Below are 21,916 nucleotides of genomic sequence, written 5' to 3'. Positions count from 1 at the left end.
CCCCTCTCTTGTGCGCAGATGACCGCTCGCAGGACGACCACAGCACACGCACACACAGAGCGACGAAACTAAAAGTTTGTTTTAATTCGTCCAAATGTTCCTCTCTCTCCAGTTAGAAGCGAGCTCTGGTGGTTTTGGTTGACAGGAAGAGCTGTCGTAGAAAACGGCTATTTACTGTTTTTTCTTCGTCTTCTTTGTTGGGGTCAGTAACCTGTGGAGAGAGCAAAAAAAGGGGGGGAAGGATTTACTTGGCAAAAGCTCGGAAAGTTTTGGATTTATCCGTGTTGGCGTTTAAAATTGCTATCCAATTTCTTCCTATTAGAGGTTTTATGGGCCTTCTTTTGATTTGTACATCTTTTTAAAGCGAAAGGCTCCACCTGTAGCTGAGGAAAACAGACAGGTGAGTCATTGTCTGGAAGGCGATTTGAATGGTGTCTTTAAGCCTTGTTGGTTATTAGCAGTCACGCTCATTTCGTTTTCTCCTTAAGGAGTTAACCTTGCTCAAGTTATTTGAAATAGTCTAAACTAAAGTTGGCAGTGATATTTTAATTATTTAAAGTTTATATGGCGAGCTTCTTAAAATGCCCTTGGGTCTGTTTAACCTGTTTAATCAGTGACACTCAGCGGTTTAAATTAGTCTCCAATACTCACTGCCAATATTAGCCTACAAACAAACACTTTTCAAACGTCACAGCACAGGTTTTACATTGTGATGTATAGAATGGCAATGGGATAGACTTTTATACAGCCAGGATACATTACTTTAAATGAGATCTTCAGATCTCAGCGATCTCATTTGTATGTTGTATGTATGTTGTGCTTTTTCAAAAGCAGCAAAAATTGTAACTAATTTTTAAATGACCATCATCCACTTATCTGTTATTACGCACATGTAATTACACTCACTAGCCACATTTTTAGGTCCTTGGCAGCAAACCGATGCATTTAGGCAGGCAGACATGGTTAACACAACCTGCTGAAGTTCAAACCAAGCATCAGATTAGAGAAGAGGAAGGATTTAAGTGACTTTGAACGTAGATTGTTGTTGATGCCAGATGGACTGATTTGAGTATTTCAGAAACTGCCAATCTGCTGGGATTTTTCCAACTCAACTATCTCCAGGGTTTGCTGGGAATTGTCAGAAAAGTAGAAAATGTCCAGTGAGTGACAGTTCTGTGAGAGAAAATACCGTGTTCATGTCAGAGGTCAGAGGAGAATGACCAGACTGCTTTGAACTGATAGAAAGGAAACAGCAACTCAGATAACCACACATTACAACGAAGGTATGCAGAAGAGAATCTCCAAACTTGTCAAACCTCGAAGCAGATTGGTTAATAACAGGAAGTCGAGATTTCAATTCACACAGGCTTATCCTGTGTGTTGTAATCTAAAGCTGGATAATAGGAGACTGAAAAAACATTATCTGGATTGATGAGTCTTGATTTCTGCTGATAGGGTCAGAATTTGGTGTTGCGTGGATCCACGCTGCCTTGTTTTATATGTTCTGGTCGATGGTGGTGGTATAATGATGTGGATTATCTTAATAATGAATATTATAATAATGAACCATGTTGCAAAGTTCAGATCATCTCAGCCTGGTTTCTTGAGCACTGCAATGAGTTCATGGTACTCAGATGGCCTCCACAGTCACCAGATCTCAATCCAACAGAGTGCCTTTTTGGGATGTGATGAAACAGGAGATTCCTAGCAGCCATCAAGTCTGCAGCAGCTGTGTGATGCTGTCGAGTGGATATGGACCAAATGTTTCCAACAAATTGTTGAATCTATGACATGAAAAATTAAGGCAGTAGTGAAGGCAAAAGTGGATTTAATCTGGTACTAGCAAGGTGTACCTAATAAAGTGGCAAGTGAGGGTGTAATTCATAGTCGAGCCCAATGTAACAGGAACTTGTTGGAAAGCCTGGATGGGTGTGGGTCTTGGGTATAGAGGATAGACATACATCCTCCGAATTAAACAAAGTCAGTGACTAACAGCTGCTGTAACATCTCAGAGTTTCAGGAATTAATTGAAAATATAAAGATCAGATGTTTTAGAGATCATAAAATTTATCAAAGCAGGTTTTGAGTGAATTGTTTCTGCCCAAAGATAGACTATAGTACAATATTATACTACCCGCTTTATCGATTTTTTATCTTTTTTACACAATCCTATCAATGTCATGCTGCCAGACAAAAGGGAGCACCAAGGACTTGGACCATCTGCCTCAAGGAGTCAAGGAGAGGAAGAGAAAGGAAGAAACTGCCGCTGTCGACTGTTGCTTCCTGTTGTGCACAAATGTATGCTGAAAAATTTGTGACTGAAGGAAAGATGGGTGAGTGCGCATGTGAAATATACAAGTCTTTGCAGTCTTATCTCCTGCCACACACACGCATGCATGCATGCATACATATCTGAAGATTGAAATGCTGCGCTGGTCATGCTGCAGCCCATGCTGCCTACTTTCTGTGTCTGGGAAGAGACATCAGTCCACATGACAGTTAACCATTAACTGCTTTTTGCAAAGCTGGCTGTCTCTATGATAGTCACTGGAGTTATTTTTGAGGTTCTTTTAGGGTGAAAAACATATACTTGAACTGGCTGATGTTTTTCTCTTACAACAAGAATAAGCACCCAACCCAAGTAGAAATCTGATATGTCAAAGTCCTTTGCACACTAGCACGGTAAACTGTAACACAATATACTAACTGCAATAACAACATCATCCCTTGGCAATCGTAAACTAACTACTTACTGTAACCTTAGTTCTCTTGTTTTATTCCAACAGCATCAGGGAAAACCAACATTAAAAAGAAACCAGAGACTCCACATGTCCTCCTGTCTTTTGGTATTAGCTAAAATGTGATGTGGCACAGTTTTATACGCAAGTTTTACAGCTGCAAATGACTTGACTGTAATTTATGGAAGGAAAGATAAGATTATTTGCCATGTTATTGCTGAAAGGCACTTGTGTCAGTATGAACTGTGACATTCTGTTTGTGATGTCTACATAAATATGTGACCTTTCAAGAGCTCTTATCATTTTAATCCTAAAACAGTACTTTAACACTGTTTTTATCTCTTTTAAATGTGCTACTTATAAGTTGCTTTCCTTACCTTACACGAGGCACAGCTTTCCAGCATTGAAGCCGATAGTCTCCCAGGAAATGAAGTTTTCCTTAAAATGATTTCCACATCTTCCTCGGTTCTTCTCCTTCGGCAAGGCTTTGCTGTAATTTACTTTCTGTGTTTCAGCATGGGTTTGCGAACCACTAATGCCTCACAGAAAAGGCGTCCACCCAAACACAGGCTGCGTCTTTAATGTGTGTAATTATATGGAAAACACACTTCATCTTAGGTGTGTCACATATGTTGTGGCTAATTTTGTTTTTGTCTGAGCTAAGATTAGGTGGTACGTCATCAGCTTTCAGAGGCAATCTGTGTTTGTCTCAACCTCTACATGATTATATACCACGTAAGTGTGAATAAGTAAAGAAAAGGAAATATGCACATGCGTGTAAGCACACTCTTCTCATAGGATAGTGTGTCTGTCTTATTAGATTAATATTTCCTGTGTTCGTGTTTAATTTTAGTCTTGTGTGATAATGGCCGCTACATGTATGACTCATAGCTCGTGTTGTAACTTTAGCTGTGTGTGAGGTCTCTTTCTGCTCCTGTACTGTTATTATCCCACTCCTACTGTACCACACCTAGGCTTACTTGATGATGGACATTCCTCTGTTCGTTTTGCGAACCCCTTAAACCTTTTTCCTATTTATATTGCAGGGGATGTGTTTGTTGAAGCAAGATCAGACCTGTTTTGATGAACCAGTTACATAAATATCTGATCTTCCTGGTTTCCCCATGTCCAAATGTCGCTGCTTAGAGGATAAAGGATGATACATTAGATGCTGACAATGCAGTAAGGAATGGAGAGGGTCAGCAGACCTAATAAACATTAGCATAGCACAGGGGTGTGAAACATAAGGCAGGGGGGCTGAAATTGGACAGACTGCGATCCGGCCCACTGAACAGCTTTTAAAAATGTGACGGAGGGCAGATATTTTTACTTTAACTGTAGTTTAAATAGGTTTTTATAGTTTTTCCTACTGATAAAAGTCCCACCCACATTTTTTTTTACAATAGGTTCACAGCAAAATAAAGAAATTAATTATCAGATTTTTTTCTGTAAGCAAGGTCCATAAAGACATGGATGAGCGAGTTTAGTGTGGAAGAACTTGACTGGCCTGCACAGAGTCCTGACCTCAACCCGACAGAACACCTTTGGGATTAGAGCAGAGACTGTGAGCCAGACCGTCTCGTCCAACATCAGTGTCTCACCTCAGAAATGTATTTCTGGAAGAATGGTCCAATAAATACACTTATAAACCTTGTGGAAAGCCTTCTGAGACAAGCTGAAGCTGTTATAGCTGCAAAGGGTGGGCTGACATATTCAATTAAATTCTTCATTATTGATTAAGAATGGGATGTCTCTTAAATTCATGTGCATGTGAAGGCAGATGAGTGAATACTTTTGGCAGTATAGCGTATCATAAAATGCACTGTGGTAACATGACAGTAGTCATGTGGTGTGGTGTTTTTGTGTTTTTTAACTTGGTTTAGGGAGGCTTAACCTGTCATCTGGTGCATAGCTGTTGCTTTTTAACCAGCAGTCAGATGCTACATGCGATGTTAAAAGTATAACGTCCAACATCCCACAGAATGACTAACATGTGACTCATGATTGAGAACAGACATCGGAAACTATAAAAGAGTTTGTGGATGATCTGCACGTCTCTGTGGATTGGTCATGTACTATATTATGATTCATTCTTACCCTTATTTGCCATAAAGACAACAAACCATGGCAACAATCTATCCAGACACACTTCGTAGCAGCTCTAAATTTGGAATTCATGGTAAAATTACACCAAAACAGTGATGTTGCTAATACACACTAACTAAAATGTTTTTGTTGACTAAGCTTGTTGTTAGCAAGAGCTCAGGGCTCAGACTTTGTATCTTGTAAAAACTTTTGTTAGTAGCTTTTATGTTTGGGTTAGCTGTCAAGATAAATGAACAGGATTTGCTAGTGCGTTCTTTCAGGGTAGCATATATTCCTAATATCATTCATATGGACTACACTCAGTGCTTTATAGGAACATTAACTATTTTAATCCAATCATCGACTATAAGACCACAGCGATTTCAGAAAGCCCTGCCTCATAATACACACATTGACATGTATACCCACACACACAAGAGAAAAGTGGGTCTCAGGTAGAGGTAGATACAATGGAGAGCTTGTTCTGACCTGCTTTGTGATTAGGAAAATGGCATGTGGGGAAGTATAGCTGGAAAAAAGAAGGAACGGCCAATATGAGGAACAAGAAGGGTGAGTGGCACCAGTCTAGAGATGTTTCACATGTAAACTGGGTATACTGGAGAGAGAAACAGTTAGAAAGTGACCTTTATTCACATGTAGAATATGATTACATGTAGCTAAACAACAAGTCTATATGATGCTTTGTCATTTCTTCAAACACATTAGATTTATGTGTGGGTGTTGATGGCTGGAGTGTGCAGGTGGCAGGAAACACTATGCCCACTAGTGTGAATTCTCTAGACAGTTACTCTTGTCTCTTGAGTGGGCTCAGCTGGCCATCACATGGAGTTTGTAATAGGAAGATGGAGGGGTATACCTCCTTTAATGTCTGACCTGACTGAGTTAGACATTTTTTGGTCTCACGTCTCTGTTGGATGTCTATCAATGTTCAGGGCTGCAGTGTATTAAAGCAGCAGTAGTGTAGTGGCTCTATCCAGAAATCCCTGTGGGGTTGTGCCAAGAAGGACATCTAATGTAAAAACCAACAACATTTCTTTGTGAAAAGAGAACAGCCAAAAATAGCTTTTTGGCATGTTTTTGTTAGAGCTGAGGTATGGTGGAAAGAAAATGTGAAAGAGCAAACATGGGTCGTTAAGCTTAATCATACATCTCTATACCTCTGTTTCTATCTTCACCATCTCCTTCTGACCTTTGGGTCACAGCTGTTACTCACAGTTTCAAAGAACAATAACACCATTGTTTAGCTGGATGGGAAGCCTGAGGACAGGAGAGGTGGAGGAGAGGACAGGTATGGAATGGGAGGAGGAGAAGGAAAAAGGTATAAAGAGAAGAGAGGGAGGAGGCAAGAAAGACGTAGGGAGTTTTCAAGCATCTGTGTACAGGTAGAGTTAGTCAGGGAGCAGTATCGGTTTTTGATACCGGCGACACGGGCGGTTGCCCGGGGTGGCATCATGGTGGGGGACGGCATCACGGGCATCGACCAAAAAATAAATAAAATTGCTCGTACTCATGCTGCCTCGACGTCATGCCAGCGCATATTGGGAATGGCATAGGCACCGATCGGTTTTCTATCGCCCTTTTGCTGGGAGTAAGGGCGCCCTCCGTTTGCGAGGTGCGCCTGCTGCTTGCGGCACAGGGAGGAGAGGGCGGGGCGGCGGGGGATTCTCTGGCTGGCTGGCTGGCTGGAGCGGCGTCTAATAACCAACTCGCAAAATAAAACAAAATAAAAACAAAACAACAAACACGAAAACACCAGACATCATGATACAGACTTATAATTTGCACCGATGTTTTTTCGAAATTCTATACACGAAAAGTGAGCGCGAGAGCCCTCGGTGCACCTGCTCACTGCTGAAGTCAAAGTAAACTATACTGTCGTCTCCGCTACTTACAGTCCAGTATATAGAGAGACGAGACGACGAGGCTCCAGTTACAGCAGTGCAAGTAAACAAACAATAAATATAAGAAGAGTAAGAAAATAAACATATACATTAGGAAAGGGATCAATGACAATTTAAAATTTATAATTTACAGTTTGAAGATTTAAAGTCTTACACACAACCCTTCGAAAGGGTCAAAAGCTCTTTCCAAATAGAGCACATTTCATTCATAATGTTGTAAATCCAAGCCCATAATGTATTATTATGTATTCATGATTTGAATCCCGGGTTGTGCGAAATCCAAGAAATAAACCCTAGACAAAGCATATCTGTGAACTAAGGTGTAGGTCTATTAGGTTATGTTGTGGTGATCCTCGAGTTGGGGGATGGGTGTTCATACTGGAGTGCAAAATTAAAACCAATGGAAGATGGACAAGGGAGTGTTCGCCCAGGGCGCCAAACAGGCTAGGACCGCCACTGTCAGGGAGAGGTTATGTTGTGCAGTGTGAGGAGTTAGCAGAGTAGAAGGTTAAGGTCCCTGGATCAGCAAGTCTACACAACTGTCACGTTTCTTGATAACAACATAAAAATTCAGCAACTGTGGAATTGAACAGTCTCACTATATTTTCTTTTTAATGCAGTTTAATGCAATTTTTAAGATTTTTTAAAATTTTGCTGTTACACTTCTGCTGATCACATACTGGACAGAAAAATCCACATAAAGTCAGTACCTGTGGGGCAGGAGGGCTGATGGGGAGTAGATCTAATAAGAAAACCATTTAAGAACCCTTTAAAATGACCTGATCATGTTTGTTTCAGTGACATGTGTAGGCCAACTCAATGTGTCAGGCATGAACTCTGGAGGTCAGAACCGCCCACCAAAGGGTCCTTTGATGGATTTGCAGTTTGAAAATTGCAGAGGACACAGGCATAATTTTCATACTGTTCACTGTTATTAAGAATGAGTCACATCATAAGACAGATTGTCTAAACTGTTAATTTATCCAAACTAGTGTTCTGAAGTATCATTAGGTTTATCCATCATCTGCCATACTACATCAAAGTAAGGTAGTCAAGCAAAGGAGCCAGGGTGACATGTAAAGACTAAAAATATGCAGAAAAATGAGACATATTGTTGAAAGTGCACTCATTACTCAGACATCTTGAAATGGTTATCATGTTTAGGGAATGTCATGGTAATTTCTGGGCTTTGTTATGAACTGTTCTCTTTTAAAAGTGGAACGATTGTACAGCATGCATCTTTAATGACTTAAAAAACAATAATTGAGTGCACAAGTTTGTATTTATTTTGGAGTTACACAGACTCCCACTAATATTGATTAAATGTCTATTAGCAGCGTGCACCTTGACCAGATGCTTTTTACAATCATAAACAAGCTTTGGCATAATTCTGGCTGGACATGTGACCACTCTTCACAGCAGAAGAGTTGGTTGGTTTCCTGACATTGAACTGGCCTTTAAACACAGAACACAGATTTTCAGTAGGATTAAGATCTGGAAGTTCATTCCAGACACGTAATGGGCCATTTCTCAACTACTGCGGAGTACAGGATCTTCAGTTTAAGCAATTGCATGTAAGTACAAGTTATTCTGATATGTCATCACTTTGTCAGTCGGTGCTGAGCAAGAAGGAAGTTCCTTTTCTAAAATTGACATCTTCAAGCTCGAAACTTGTAGCCAAATGCTTTCTGGACAAACATGTTATGATCAGACGAGACAAAGATTGAACTATTTGGCTAAAATGGCAATAAATATGTTTGAGGGTGAAAATGTGAGGTTTTCAAACCTAAGAAAAATGTATGAGCTGTCAAGTATGGTGGTGGTAGCATCATTGCTGTTCTGCTGCCAGTGGTACTGATACATTGGACAAAGTGATGAAAGAACGAAGATGGACTGCCTCCAGGTTCTTCACCTCAAATTATTAGCTAGATGGTTGAACCTATGACACAGCTGAATAGTCCAACAGCACAAGGATCCAGGCACACATCAAAAGTTTTAGGAATGTACAAAGTATAGTAATGTTAAGCTTCTGAAATGGCTTTTTCAAAGCCCTGACCTCAAACTTAACTAATATTAGTGTACATATTCAGCTCCTGATGCTGTGTGGATTTGAGAAAATCCAAAAGAAATCGTTCAAATTCTTGTTTTTTAGATACTTTAAAGACGTATGCTGTACAGTCATTCCACTGACTGTACAGCATACGTACAGTGATCAAGGAAATTAATGAAAAGCCTCAAATCACAATGCCCATGATGAGTGTTTGTAAACTTATGACCACAAGATGTAGGTATCTTTGCATCTGTCCCCATGATCTAAAACGAGCTTAGATCTCTGTATTCCTGTCTTTATTAAACGACTTGAACGTGAAATGACCAGCAATACTTTTAAACACTTGTTCACATAGCTGAGGCTAGAATGCGGTGTTCTTATTATTAAATTCAGGAGTACATTTTAAGGTTCTTTACACTATAAGGTAAAGATGCTACAGTACAGTAAATGACTTGTCAAATTGTGAAGCACTTGTGTACTCAAGTAGCCACTTGACATATTACAGTTTAGTATTTCCATAAGTTTCATCATGGCCAGTTAATAACTATACTAATGCTGGTGTGCTTAAGTATATCATAAGTGAAATATAAGTTGATATAGTCAGTGTGGTTGGGTATTTTATTTATACTTGTATCACTGTGGATGCCAAGGACATGAAGGAGGAGGAGAAGTGGAAGTACAGTAGTAAAGATTTGAAGCTGCAAGTCATCTGATTTTAGATGTGCTGTAGTTATAACCTTGATGAAGATTGTAACGACAGTGGGTTTGTGTAAATGGTTGGTAGTGGGAAGAGACACGGGGAGACATATAATTCACTATAAGGGATTGCATGGCAGACTGACAGTTATCGTAACGAGTTTCTTTATTATTATTTGAGTGAAGTTTAACAAACTTGTCAAAGCAAGAACAGGACTTATGAAACTGTTACAACAAACTGCAGACCAAATGGTTGTAGATCATGACAGTGAGCAACCCGACACAATACCAGGAACTTGAGACTTGCATACTAAAATGCTGTAATACTGTTAGGTTTTCAGTCCATCACATGTGTGCAATGAAAAATGAGTAATTACTCAAGGTCAAGTTGACAAGCTGTTCTCACAGCAGAGAAAAGCAGACAGGAGGGGAAACACTGAGAGCGACACCCCAGTGCAGGTGCAACACAAACAGACAGTACGTGCACTCAGGACAGCTTTGGCACTATATCATAGTTGAAGAGTTTGTTCTTGCTTGGTGGAGAAATCCTAGACTTTAGACTATTGATCAGTAAGTGTCACTTGTACTTTTCAGTTTGTGCCAGGGAATGTGCTGTATGTCTGCTCTCACTGGGGCTTGAGCCATCTCTGTGAGGGTTTGAAGGGCAGCTGGAAAGTAAAAACATGAACTACACAGCAGCTACGCAGCTAGTATAGCTCACTATTTACTCTTTTAGATTTCATCACCTTTTCAGCAAAGTGTATTTGTTGGTGTGTTATGTAACGTTAAAAGCTGGAGTGCTGCACAAGCATGTTAGCATGCGAGCTTTTGTGCTTGTCAGTGTGTTGCTGTGCAAAGATGCTTTTATATTATCCTCTGCTATTTTATGTATGCTTGTTTGTGTGTCCTCAAATGTGTGTGTGCAGGGAGCAGGGGCATCTCTCTGACCTGTGTACTGACCCCCTGTCGGGTAATTGGAGTGTGTGTAACGCTGATGACCTTGGGAGCCATTGGAGCAGCCGTTTGGGCCGTAGGTCAGACTGCAGTTCTTGCACACCTACACACATTTGGTTCAAAAGTGTTGACGAACATAATCTGTTATTGTTGATATTTCAAGCAGTTGATATTCTGTGCTCTGTGCTCTGTCTGATGATGCAAATGCTTTCATTGTTTGCTGTAACAGACTGATGTGCTGTTTTTATTAAACTTTGTAGTTACATATTGCACAATGGAGGAAGACATAGAACAGTATGATGGTGAGTCTACTGATAGCTTTGAATGTATGTCTTTCTTTCTTTTTTCTTCATTCTTTAATTAGTGATACCGTCAGAACCCCCTCCACCCCCCCCCCCCCCCCCCCCCACACACACACACACACACACACACACATATATATATATATATATATATATATATACTACATTACAGGAGTATGTGCTATTGGACCAGTAGTTTTAAAAGTTGCTCTTACAACTCTCCACAGTTCAGGTAAATTCACCTGACCAGCATCTCAGAGTCTTCGACTCCACTCACAGGAGGTGGCGTCAGGTGTGTTCCTCCCCAGTTGATGAACTGCTAGCTAGCATCAGCTGTGAAGAAGTGGGATTTGTCAGGTGTGGTAATTTCACAGTTGTATCTCGTTGTTTCAGTGTGACACACTGTCATCCTCGGGACTAATGTGTGCGCGTGCTTGTTTCAGCGTGGTGAATTACTCAGTCACAGCCGTGTCAGAGGCCAGCGGCGATGCTGGAGACTTCTTCTGCGTCAGACAGGAAGAGCTCAGCTATGGCAAGAAAATCAAAGACTCATTGTATCCATGGTAACGCATACACCTGAGTGGCTGTCTGTCAGCGGTCTGCCCTTCTACTACACTGTCCTCTCTGTTGCTCTTCCTGTCTCTTCTTTCACTCGTCTTCTCTGTTAACATAGAGGACAGCCGAACACTGGCTTCAGTTTTTGGATGTTTTCTGTGTCAGGTTGTTACTAACTCTGTCCGTCTTTGTTTCAGTGACTGTGAAAGCCGGGAAGTTCTCACACTGTTGTGCCAAGGTAAGATCGCAGATCTCCACTCATTCTGTCTGACACACTGGCCCACTTTATACACCGACACCCAACACCAACACTGTTTTCACCCCGGTGTGTAGAGCTCCCAGACACGGTCTGTTCTTGTCTTCTTTCTACTAATCTCACATGTATTTATTAAGCTATTGTCTGCTTTGTTTACTTTTTTAAATGGAGCTATTCTCATTGATTTCTTGTCCATAATATATCAGTCTTTCAACTAGAGTTTAAAAAGTAACTGGTCTTTTTCCTCACTGTTACTATCTTAAACCAGACTGCGGCAGACGTAGTTTTGCGGCAGACCGTATAGTGGGTGGTGTGGACGCCAGGCACGGCAGCTGGCCTTGGCAAGTCAGTTTGCAGTACGATGGTGTTCATCAGTGTGGAGGATCCATTATCTCAGACCGCTGGATTGTTTCTGCAGCTCATTGCTTCCCAGAGTAAGTGAAACAGATAGATTTAACACAGAAACAACAGCTTGATGGATTATTGTAGCTTTTTGGAAAATCCAAGGCATACATGAAAGTTTAATAAATTTGTACAGACAGTTTGAATGAAACTGTAATTTTACTTCTATGAAAAGTTCATTTTCAACATAGCTGTGTGTGTATTTTGCCCTCGCCACATAGGGACAATCATCAGACTGCTCTGCCTGCTGTTTTGTTTAACGTAGTGTTTGCATGTAAATTTAGATGTTTGTGTGCATAAAAAAACACATCACAGCTCTCCTATTTTTGCTCTTCTAATGCTAGGCGGTATCGCTTTGTTAATCGCTGGCGTGTGCTGTTGGGCTCCATCTACAATAAACCTGTCAATGCCAACGTAGCGGAGGTTAAGACCATTGTTTACCACAGCAGCTACCTGCCCTTTGTAGATGCTAACATTGACGACAACAGCAGAGACATCGCTGTCCTGGCCCTCACTCAGCCTCTCACTTTCAATGGTAGGACGCATTTGCACATCATCAAAATCTGCCTGGTTTCAGTAACTTACCTCCTAAATTTGATCCAACATAATTGTTTCAGGATAAAAAAAATTGCAACTGTTGGTTGTTCCTGATGCTTTAGGGTGACACTAAAACTTAAACAAGCACTGTGTGCAGAATATTTTACATATTTTAAAAACATATATATATATACATATATATATGTATATATATATATATATATATATATATATATATATATATATATATACATACATACATACATACATACATACATACATACATACACACACACACACACACACATCTTGGTAATGTGATAGACTAGAATTACTACAATCAATTAGTTACAAGATTTTAGGGGGGGAGAAAATAAATATCAGAGCATAAACAGTATTTATACTGAATAAAATACTGGAAAAAGTATCAAACAACTCACTCAAAATTCTGAAATATGAAATAATTAATCACAGGTTTTTAAAAATCTAATGTGACGATACCTTATAGGCACTGAACTAATTACTTCAATTACTCTAATTGAGAAAGACTGCAGATAGGAGATGAAGTGCGTCAGATACTGTTACATCTCTGTGCTGTCATCTACTACAAGTGTTATTCCAGTACATCATGTCTGACATCTAGTGTTCAACATTTAGAACTGCAAAAAAAGAAAAGAAAAGATGGAAACACTTTGGGTGATGTCAACAAGCAAGCATGAATGAAAGGGGAACAGCTGAGGGGTTTGGGGGAATCAAGTAAGAGGGAAGGTAGGAATGGCTGGCTTTCTTCAGGGGGTGACATGAGTTAATGAAATGTGACAAAATCAACTGCCTGCTATTTTCATTAAATGTATGCATTTGTTTTGTTAATAAATATTTGTTTGTGTTTCATGTTTGTCTCTGTGTGTAGAATACATCCAGCCTGTTTGCCTACCTGCATATGGCCAAAGGCTGATAGATGGACAGATGGGAACAGTGACAGGCTGGGGAAATGTAGGGTACTATGGTGAGTATACGTTACATTAGTTATTGATAAATTTGGTAATATTTCTATAGAACGTCGTCTTCTTGCATTCAGTCGTTGTTTTTGTATTTAAACTTATCATATTTTGCATGAATACTGCAGTGCACTAAATAACAATAACATAAATATAATGGGAAAGGTTTCAGTAGCGTGACGATAACAACTATTCATACGTGACTGTTTATATTCAGGTAAAAACACAGTTGCTCATATTTAAATTTTGATCATTCTAAACTATAGGCCATCTAGCAGATGTTCTACAGGAAGCCAATGTCCCCATCATCAGTGACGCCGTCTGCAATGCTCCTGACTACTACGACAACCAGATCACTACTAGTATGTTCTGTGCTGGCTATGAGAAAGGAGGCACTGATGCCTGTCAGGTCAGATTGTGCTCATGCAGCATTTCTGTCTACTTTTGTTTAGTCTGATAAGTCCTTCTTTTACTGGCATGAATATAAATTGGCATGCGTACTGGTGTGATGTTATATCAGTGTCATGCATGTGATTTTCTCTTATATTTTCCCATGGGTAGTTAAAATGTGAGTGTGTGTCTGTTGTTTTAGGGAGATAGTGGTGGACCCTTTGTGGCTGAAGACTGCTTGTCCAAGACCACTCGATATCGTCTGCTAGGAGTAGTGAGCTGGGGAACTGGCTGTGCCATGTCCAAGAAACCTGGTGTCTACACAAGAGTGTCCCGATTTCTGCCCTGGATATCCTCAGCCATGAGGGTAAGAGTCCTGCCATTTTTCATTTCATCGGACACTGCATAAAAACTGTCTGTGCAGCCCCATCCACTCAGCCAAATCTCCTTCAGTCCCAGCACTTTCGATCTTAATTGTTTGCAACATGTGATGTTCACTTGTGCAAGAATGAATCACTTGCAGGGGATGGGGTTGGAAGTCTGAACACATCTAATTAGCATCTGAAAAGGAGTGACTACATTCGCTCACATTCTGTCACTGGAAGAAGCCACCAAGAAATATCACTTGTGATTTGTCATAAATACTGATCCACTGTTATACAGGCTTAGGTAAACACCTTCATAATCACAAGTCTGTGTCAAAAGAGACTTGTCAGAAGCCTCTGGACTACACATTCCTGATTTATATTTGTATTGCAGTTGCACTATATTGCATTGATAGAAATCATTGACTTCAGGTGTCAATGATTCTACTTTTATGGCCACAGGTGTGTAAACCAAGCCCCGAGGCATGCAGACTTCTACAAACATTTGTGAAAGAATGAGTCGCTCTCAGGAGCTCAGTGAATTCCAGTGTTTTATTGTGATAGGGTTCCACCTGTGAAATTTCCTCTCTATTAAATATTCCACAGTCAGCTGTTAGTGATATTGTAACAATATGGAAGTGATTGGGAAACAACAGCAACTCTCTTTGGGGGAAAGAAGATTATGGCATTGGGTTGTTTTTCAGGAATTGGGCTCAATTTCTTAGTTCCAATGAAAGGAAACCTTAATGCTTCAGCATACCGAGACATTTTGGACAATTTCATGCTCCCAGCTTTCTGGGAACAGTTGGGGATGGCCCCTTCCTGTTCCAATATGAATCTGCACCAGTGCACAAAGTGAGGTCCATAAAGACATGGATGAGCGAGTTTAGTGTGGAAGAACTTGACTGGCCTGCACAGAGTCCTGACCTCAACCCGACAGAACACCTCTGGGATGAATTAGAGCGGAGACTGTGAGCCAGGCCTTCTCGTCCAATATCAGTGTCTGACCTCACAAATGTGTTTCTGGAAGAATAGCCAAAAATTCCCATAAACACGCTCCTAGACGTTGTGGAAAGCTTTCCCAGAAGAGTTGCAAAGGGTGGGCCAACATCATATTAAACCCTATGGCTTAAGAATGGGATGTTCCTCAAGCTATTGTGCATATGAAGGCAGACAAGCAAGTACTTTTGGCAATAATGTTCCCAGACCTACGAACTGGTGGGTTTACTTCTGACATCCTCAGGCCTGTAAATCTGCAGTTACACCCAAGACTATATATTTATGTTTCCTGTGAGCAGAAAGTGCAAATATGCAAATACAGCTGAAACTACTGGATCAGTTAGTAATAATAAAGTAGATTTTTATAGCACCATCAACATGATCTCATACACACACAAACACACACGCGCAAAAACACAATAAAGAGCAAAGTCAGCTTGAATAAATAGGCAAGCATAAAACTTAAAACAACACTCACTTTATCTCACAAAGTGTTTCATGGAGTGGCACAGTGGTGCAGCAGTTAAAAACCTGTTTTATGGTATTGCTTTTAGGTATTTGACTAGGGAAAGGGGTATGCAACTATTGCAAACATGAATATGTGCCGTCCTCCATGGACCCTCAATGTGGTTGAACATTAACTGGTTGAAAAGTGGGCTGGAACAGTGGTGTTCACCACAAACGAGAGAAGCGCGAGAGACATATCAAAAACATAAAGCATGAAAAGAACAGACACAATGGACACTATTTCACTTCTGCTCTTTCTGTGTTTTAACTTTGCTCTTCTCTGCTGCTGGCAACGACCAATAACAGCACTAACAAGAGTAGTCCACAGGCCAGTCATGTATGACCATAATCAGCTACAACATGTAGACAGCAGTCCTCAGAGCGGTCTCTAGGATGTGACCACCATTGAACCATGTTGATGCCTGAACATTGCCACAAAGTTCTTGGTTAAATCCTGCTGGTTGCTTCTTCTTCACGATTTTCCAGAACCCAACAATATATTTGTCGGGTTAATTTCAAACTGGCAGCAGGTTTGGATAAGAGAGTGATTTCCTGCAGCTTTGTAATGGATTTGCTTGTCATCCTATGTCAACTGTGACAATGATTAAGAAAATGGATGGATAATTGTGTGATAAAAAAATAAAACAACTGCTGTATCTCAGAGGCTTGATGATCTCCTGAGAGGAAAAATTGAGACACTAAAAGGAAAGAATGGACTGTTGTACATCGGCTTCATGTCATACTGTGATAGAGAGGCTCAGGACCAGTTCAAAAGAGCATTTCCTTTTAATTTCAGCTCTGCCGTTCTAGTCCCCCCCCCCCCCCCCCCCCCCCATGTATACAGGTCAGTGGTAGTGTGGAGATTGACTTGAGGTGACATTCAGTCAGAGATTTAATTCATTTCATTAGGCCACAGTCACACGGAGGATCTCATTATCCACGCGGTGATGTTCTGGACTTTCAGCTAGAGCGTCGTCCAAAGGAGGCAAGTCTGTGTCATCGGGCGAGCTCAGTCTGTCAAAACACAAAGCAAATACATCATAAAACATACAGCAGGTATTTAAACAGAAAAATGTGTCTCATGCTTTTGTTTTTAAACTTACAGTTCTTCAGTTTTGTAACTAGTGCAGTCGTTCTCAAAGTTGTGATGATTCATAGCTCTCTATAAAAAACACACCAAGACACAAACTGGATTATAATCTTTTTCATCTATATTCTTATAAGGAAGCTTGAGTGCTATGCAGTTGTTAATAAAACCATCACCCAACCTGGGGGATAAGATGCTCTTTGAAATGTTTCTTTGCTGCATCTGGATTGTATGCGTTTGGAGGATTTCTGTCTGAATCCGGTCCAATATGCAGACGTCTGTGATGTGTAGATGTGTATTTTGGATTAGCTTCCAATCTAGCCTGAAGAGTCGCACACAGATCGGTGAGTTCTTTGCTTCGAAAGGAAGGAGGCCTAACAATCCACCCAGCCACCCCTTCAACAGCACCATCCTCCTCCTCGGACATCATATCAATTGTTACACCCCTCCAGAAGTCCAGTTCATCTGCACTGAGGACTCCCTGCCTGGCTTCCAGCAGCTGTAAGCAGAAGCAGTACATACAGTTGTGGATGTGCAACCTCTGTGTGGTGACAGTTTGTGCACTAATGTGACTGAAAAACAGTGCAGCAGTACTGTCAGTGAGTTTAAATCACATCAGATAACTTTACCCTTTTCCTTCTCTGACGGCTGCGGGCTGCAGTCTTCATTGCTTCAGCCTGGGCTGCAAGGTCCGGCTGGCTGTAGCGGAAATTCCTGCGTATGGTCTCATAGTATGTTTTACAGGCAGCTGGAACCATTAAGAGAGCATGTCACAAACCTGGAAACAGACAAAGCTACAGTAAAAGAGTAAAGCACAAACAGTGCTTACATAGAATGGCATCTCTAGCCAGGTTGTGCAAATCCGGACTTTCAGCCAGAGCTTGGACCAAATGAGACGTGACTGCCTCATTGTGAGGCGAGCTCAGTCTGCGAAATCCAGATGTTTACACGTCAGCGATCACATTGCGATATATATGTATATATGTATTATACAGCCTGTACAACTTACACGACATAATATCTCACCCTTCTTCGGGATTATAGCGCTTGCGATTTCCCTTGGCGTTATGAAAACGACGCACCGCCTCCTACAAAATAAAACACCATAATTGACTTTATGAACAAACTCTCTCATCCAGCTGTTCCCAGCTCGTCAGATGTGCTAGTCGTTTAGAGCTTAGCAGTTAGCGGTGGCTTCTCTCTGCCTCTCCTGCTCGGGGTGTTTGTGCGGCTCTCCTCTGCCTCCTTAACGCACACGCCGCATACATGCACACATACATACCGCAATCTTGGGATTGTGCGCCCGTCTTTTCCTCTTCTCCTCCACACAAGCGCGGGAGTTCACTACTTCTTCTAAAGCGGTCATCCTCTCGTCTATGGAGTGCAGCTTTGCGTTTACCGCTGTTAGTTGGTCATTCACATCAGCAGCAAACCGAGTCAGCTGACGAGACAGCCCTCTCACAGCAGTGAGCAGTTTGTGGTCTCTGCTGTCCGGAGCAGCCAGCCCCGGTCTGTGCGGGGAGTTCCCGGCATTGCACGGAAAATCCAAGCCGCCAACACACGGTGTCCTAAATCTACCCAGCCTGACAACTTCTCACCAAGCGGAGAATAACATGCTCATATGGTAATAAGAGACGCTCTTCGCGAGGTTCCTCCAATCACCTGCAAGATCCTGGTCACATGGAAACCTCATCCAATTATATGCGAGGCTAAGGTCACAGGTACTCCCGGCCGGTGTGGCGCCCCCCGCCCCCAACCTCATTTGCATTTTTATAACTTACAGCATTTTCATTTGCGTGTGAAAGCCTCCACCTTACCTGGGTGGTGCCAGGCTTCTCTGACATGCAAAACTAGCTGAAATTCAAGTTCAACATAGATTCCCAGCAGTTCCTGATTTTATGTGCTGCCTACAAATTCCTGATCTCTACCTGCACCTCTGCTGCAATTCACTGTGCTGCTTACTTCAAAACCCCCACTTTCATGTGGTGATGTTCTTATTAGCGTTTTACTGTATTACTTGAATTTTATTATCTTCTAATAATAACAGAAACACAATGGTGGTGTTTACATATGTTGGGCAACATAACCTGCTGAAGTTCAAGAAAACATCAGAATGGAGAAACTGATAGGAAGGCAACGGCCTGTTACAACAGAGGTATGCAGATCTCTGAATGCACACCAGCCACAGGAGTGATGGTGTCACTCCTGCCAGCAAAGAATGGAAAAATTAGACTACACAGGCTCGTCAAAACTTGACATCAGAAGACTGGAAAAACACTGCCTGGCCTGATGAGCCTGCACAATTTGTGAGGTCAGACACTGATGTTGGATGAGAAGGCCTGGCTCGCAGTCTCTGCAGCAATTCATGCCAGAGGTGTTTTGTAAGATTAAGGTCAGGACGTTGTGGAGGTCAGCCTTCCACATTTAACTCGTTCATCCATGTCTTTATGGACCTTGCTTTGTGTATAGTCATGTTGAAACAGGAAGGGATCATCCTCAAACTGTTTCCACAATGTTGGGAGCATAAAATTGTCTAAAATGCCACGGGGCGACCGTGGTTCAGGGGGTTGGGAAGCTCATCTGTAACCGGAAGGTTGCTGGTTCAATCCCCCAGCTCTCTCTGTCCTGATCGTTGTGTCCTTGGGCAAGACACTTTACCGTACTGGTGTTGGCACGATGTGCTTCTGTCAGTCTGTCCCAGGGCAGCTGTGGCTACAACTGTAGTTTGCCTGCACCAGTGTGTGTGAATGAATAGTGGAATGTAAAGCGCTTTGGGTGCCTAGAAAAGCGCTATATAAATGCAGTCCATTATAAAATGTCTCTTTATGTTGAAGCTTTAAGGTTTCCTTTCACTGGAACTAAGGGGCTGAGCCCAATTCCTGAAAAACAACCCAACACCATAATCCCCCCTTCACCGAACCGAGTTGCAGTTGTTTCCCAATCAGGGATACTTTGTTATAATACCACTAACAGTTAACTGTGGAATATTTAGTGTTACATTGAGACCTGAGAGCGACTCATTTTGTCACAAATGTTTGTCGAAGCAGTCTGCATGTCTTAGTGCTTGGTTATATACCTGTGCCCATGAAATTGATGAGAAGACCTGAAGTTAATGTTTTGGATGGGTTGCTGAATATTGATGTTTTAAGATGAATAGAATGATACAATTAAGAATTTCATCCTGTTATAACATGTTCAATTCTGCTTTTGTTTTTCCTCAGAACTATCAAAACTCACCTGGTGTTCATAAAATGGCACGGACATGAGATTCCTGCTTTCATGTTTCTGCTTTTTCCACTCTTGGATGACAAAATGGACAGTCCCCATAAGTGATACTGTGACTACATAGGTGCTACGACAGGGGGAAACAAGGCTGTGATGTTCCCCTCTCGTCAAGCCTTCCATTCTCACTGAAGCATTTTTCTGAGGATTTTAACAACTCTCTGAGCCTTTACTGTAGAGTGAAAAGTCTGGACACACATGAAGGTGTGACACAGTCACACCTTCATACCGTACATATTATCAAATGTTAACAGAGGCTTATGTCTTTGCAGGGATACACAGACAGAGCCCAGACATGAGGATCTCAAGTGATGAGCTTACTGATTCACTGTAGTAATCAGAACCACTACAGTTTGTAAACTACATTATTTTTCTGACACCATTTTCTTTGCATTTCTGTGGAAAAAAAAAGTTACCAGAAGTAAACCTATAAATACAACATCAGTTAATTGCGTACTTATAAGGTCTGTTTGAAGAATTCATGATGTAATTTCAAGCCTCATTTTATGAAATTCTTCTTTATGTGGAGATTTTATTTGTTCGCCCCACACAAGTCACTTTCTTCAGTGTTGGTCTTCCTGCAGCCTTCTACTCAGCAAGCCACAGTGAGTGCACCCTGCATCATCAATTAGTACTAAATACTTAAAGTACTTTGGTCTTAACAGAAAACTAGAGATTAGTGCTAATTAACATGTAGAGAAATCCTGGAGTTTCTGTTTTTTAAACTTAAAACTCATAACAGTCATTTACAGTTCAACCTGTACGTGTGTGATACACGCCATATCTTTTTATATGCAGTAGCTTTACTTTTTTATAATAAAAATAATAATAAATCATACAGATTACAGTTAAAATCAATCAGTTTTTTGTTGTTGCCTTGTAAATATTAGTCAGTGTCTTGTTTATGTAGATGTTTATTTGTGACATTTTACACATGTCTAAAAGACTTGCTGATCTGAAGAGCCAACAGTGCAATACCGACTATAATCATGTTCTTATTAAATATGTACGTTGCAGACTTTTATACTTCTACTTGTGACTTTCAACTTTCAAATGCTAAAGGTGTCCCATCACATTAACTGGTTTTATTCCTCCTACACACATATACGCACACACATTACTGTATATCTTGGTTTTGTTCTTACTTATTAGAGTGGCTGCTGAAAATTGAATTTATACATGACCCAAATAAATGATTCGATATTCTACATCAAGAACATCAACATCTTTTTATGATGTAGGCGTCAGTGGTAAGATTGACTTGTAAACAGATTTTACCAAGCAGGAAGTACTACAGTTCAATCAAGTCTGTTCAGTCTAATAGTTACTATTTCGGACCACCATGTGGAATAAAATTGTTTTACACTTACAGGATTTATCATGTGCATACTATAAATATTGTAAAATGTAATTGTTGCATTGAGTGTTGCATTGAAATAAAGCTTTAATTGGCCGCAGGCATCTTGTAACAATATTCATTGTTCATTCATTCGAGCTAAATAAATAAATTCAGCTAAATAAAATAACAGTACAGAGCAGTTTTACAGTAACCCAGACTTAACAGAAATAACACGAGTACTCTGCCACTGCACAGCGTACACCCCTGCACCCACAGGAAGAATATCGAGACCTGGATTCGTTTGTGATGTTTCTTGAGAAAGTCACACTTTGTCCTGTCTGTAAATAGTAAAATATTATTCTTGAAGAAATTCCTAAAGCGCCAATCTCCTCCTCCCTGTCAGCTAAAATTGTGACTCATATCTGTTTATAATATATTAATCAATCCCATTA

At 40.8% G+C, this 21,916-nt stretch overlaps 2 protein-coding genes across 3 annotated transcripts; one reads left to right on the top strand and one right to left on the bottom strand.

The window, feature by feature from the left end:
* Positions 1 to 15: 15 nt before the first annotated feature.
* On the top strand, positions 16 to 21,694 carry hpn (hepsin). 2 transcript variants are annotated; one of them, XM_080895876.1, is made up of 14 exons: positions 16 to 202; positions 365 to 400; positions 2,191 to 2,333; positions 10,418 to 10,525; positions 10,706 to 10,747; positions 10,975 to 11,104; positions 11,191 to 11,310; positions 11,500 to 11,540; positions 11,827 to 11,992; positions 12,305 to 12,495; positions 13,408 to 13,503; positions 13,762 to 13,904; positions 14,088 to 14,252; positions 20,065 to 21,694. In XM_080895876.1, the coding sequence occupies exons 3-14, from the start codon at positions 2,297 to 2,299 to the stop codon at positions 20,107 to 20,109; spliced, it is 1,284 nt and encodes a 427-aa protein (XP_080752002.1). In that variant the 5' UTR covers positions 16 to 202; positions 365 to 400; positions 2,191 to 2,296; the 3' UTR covers positions 20,110 to 21,694. The 2 variants fall into 2 exon arrangements, with proteins under 2 accessions (XP_080752002.1, XP_080752001.1); XM_080895875.1 differs by having other exon boundaries at positions 323 to 400.
* On the bottom strand, positions 16,586 to 19,020 carry LOC308405331 (uncharacterized protein C14orf93-like). Its single transcript, XM_080895878.1, has 7 exons — positions 18,126 to 19,020; positions 17,870 to 17,931; positions 17,673 to 17,770; positions 17,473 to 17,591; positions 17,025 to 17,342; positions 16,860 to 16,918; positions 16,586 to 16,770 (listed from the first exon to the last, which is right to left on the bottom strand). The coding sequence occupies exons 1-7, from the start codon at positions 18,207 to 18,209 to the stop codon at positions 16,662 to 16,664; spliced, it is 849 nt and encodes a 282-aa protein (XP_080752004.1). The 5' UTR covers positions 18,210 to 19,020; the 3' UTR covers positions 16,586 to 16,661.
* Positions 21,695 to 21,916: the final 222 nt, after the last annotated feature.

Source organism: Rhamphochromis sp. 'chilingali' (genome assembly GCF_963969265.1).
Source record: "Rhamphochromis sp. 'chilingali' genome assembly, chromosome: 11".
Lineage (NCBI taxonomy): Eukaryota > Metazoa > Chordata > Actinopteri > Cichliformes > Cichlidae > Rhamphochromis > Rhamphochromis sp. 'chilingali'.
Note: the sequence above shows the minus strand (reverse complement) of the source record. Positions and strands in the feature narration are given on the sequence as shown.

Bases quoted from the DNA above. Each gene is read 5' to 3' on its own strand.
- hpn (XM_080895876.1), top strand. From the start codon at position 2,297: ATGTATGCTGAAAAATTTGTGACTGAAGGAAAGATGG. The intron at 11,105-11,190 runs GTGTGGTAATTT...TGCTTGTTTCAG, and splicing joins GAAGAAGTGGGATTTGTCAG to CGTGGTGAATTACTCAGTCA. The intron at 11,541-11,826 runs GTAAGATCGCAG...ATCTTAAACCAG, and splicing joins TCTCACACTGTTGTGCCAAG to ACTGCGGCAGACGTAGTTTT.
- LOC308405331 (XM_080895878.1), bottom strand. From the start codon at position 18,209: ATGACCGCTTTAGAAGAAGTAGTGAACTCCCGCGCTTGTGTGGAGGAG. The intron at 17,592-17,672 runs GTAAGCACTGTT...TAATGGTTCCAG, and splicing joins GGCTAGAGATGCCATTCTAT to CTGCCTGTAAAACATACTAT. The intron at 16,919-17,024 runs GTTGGGTGATGG...TGTTTTTTATAG, and splicing joins AAGAGCATCTTATCCCCCAG to AGAGCTATGAATCATCACAA.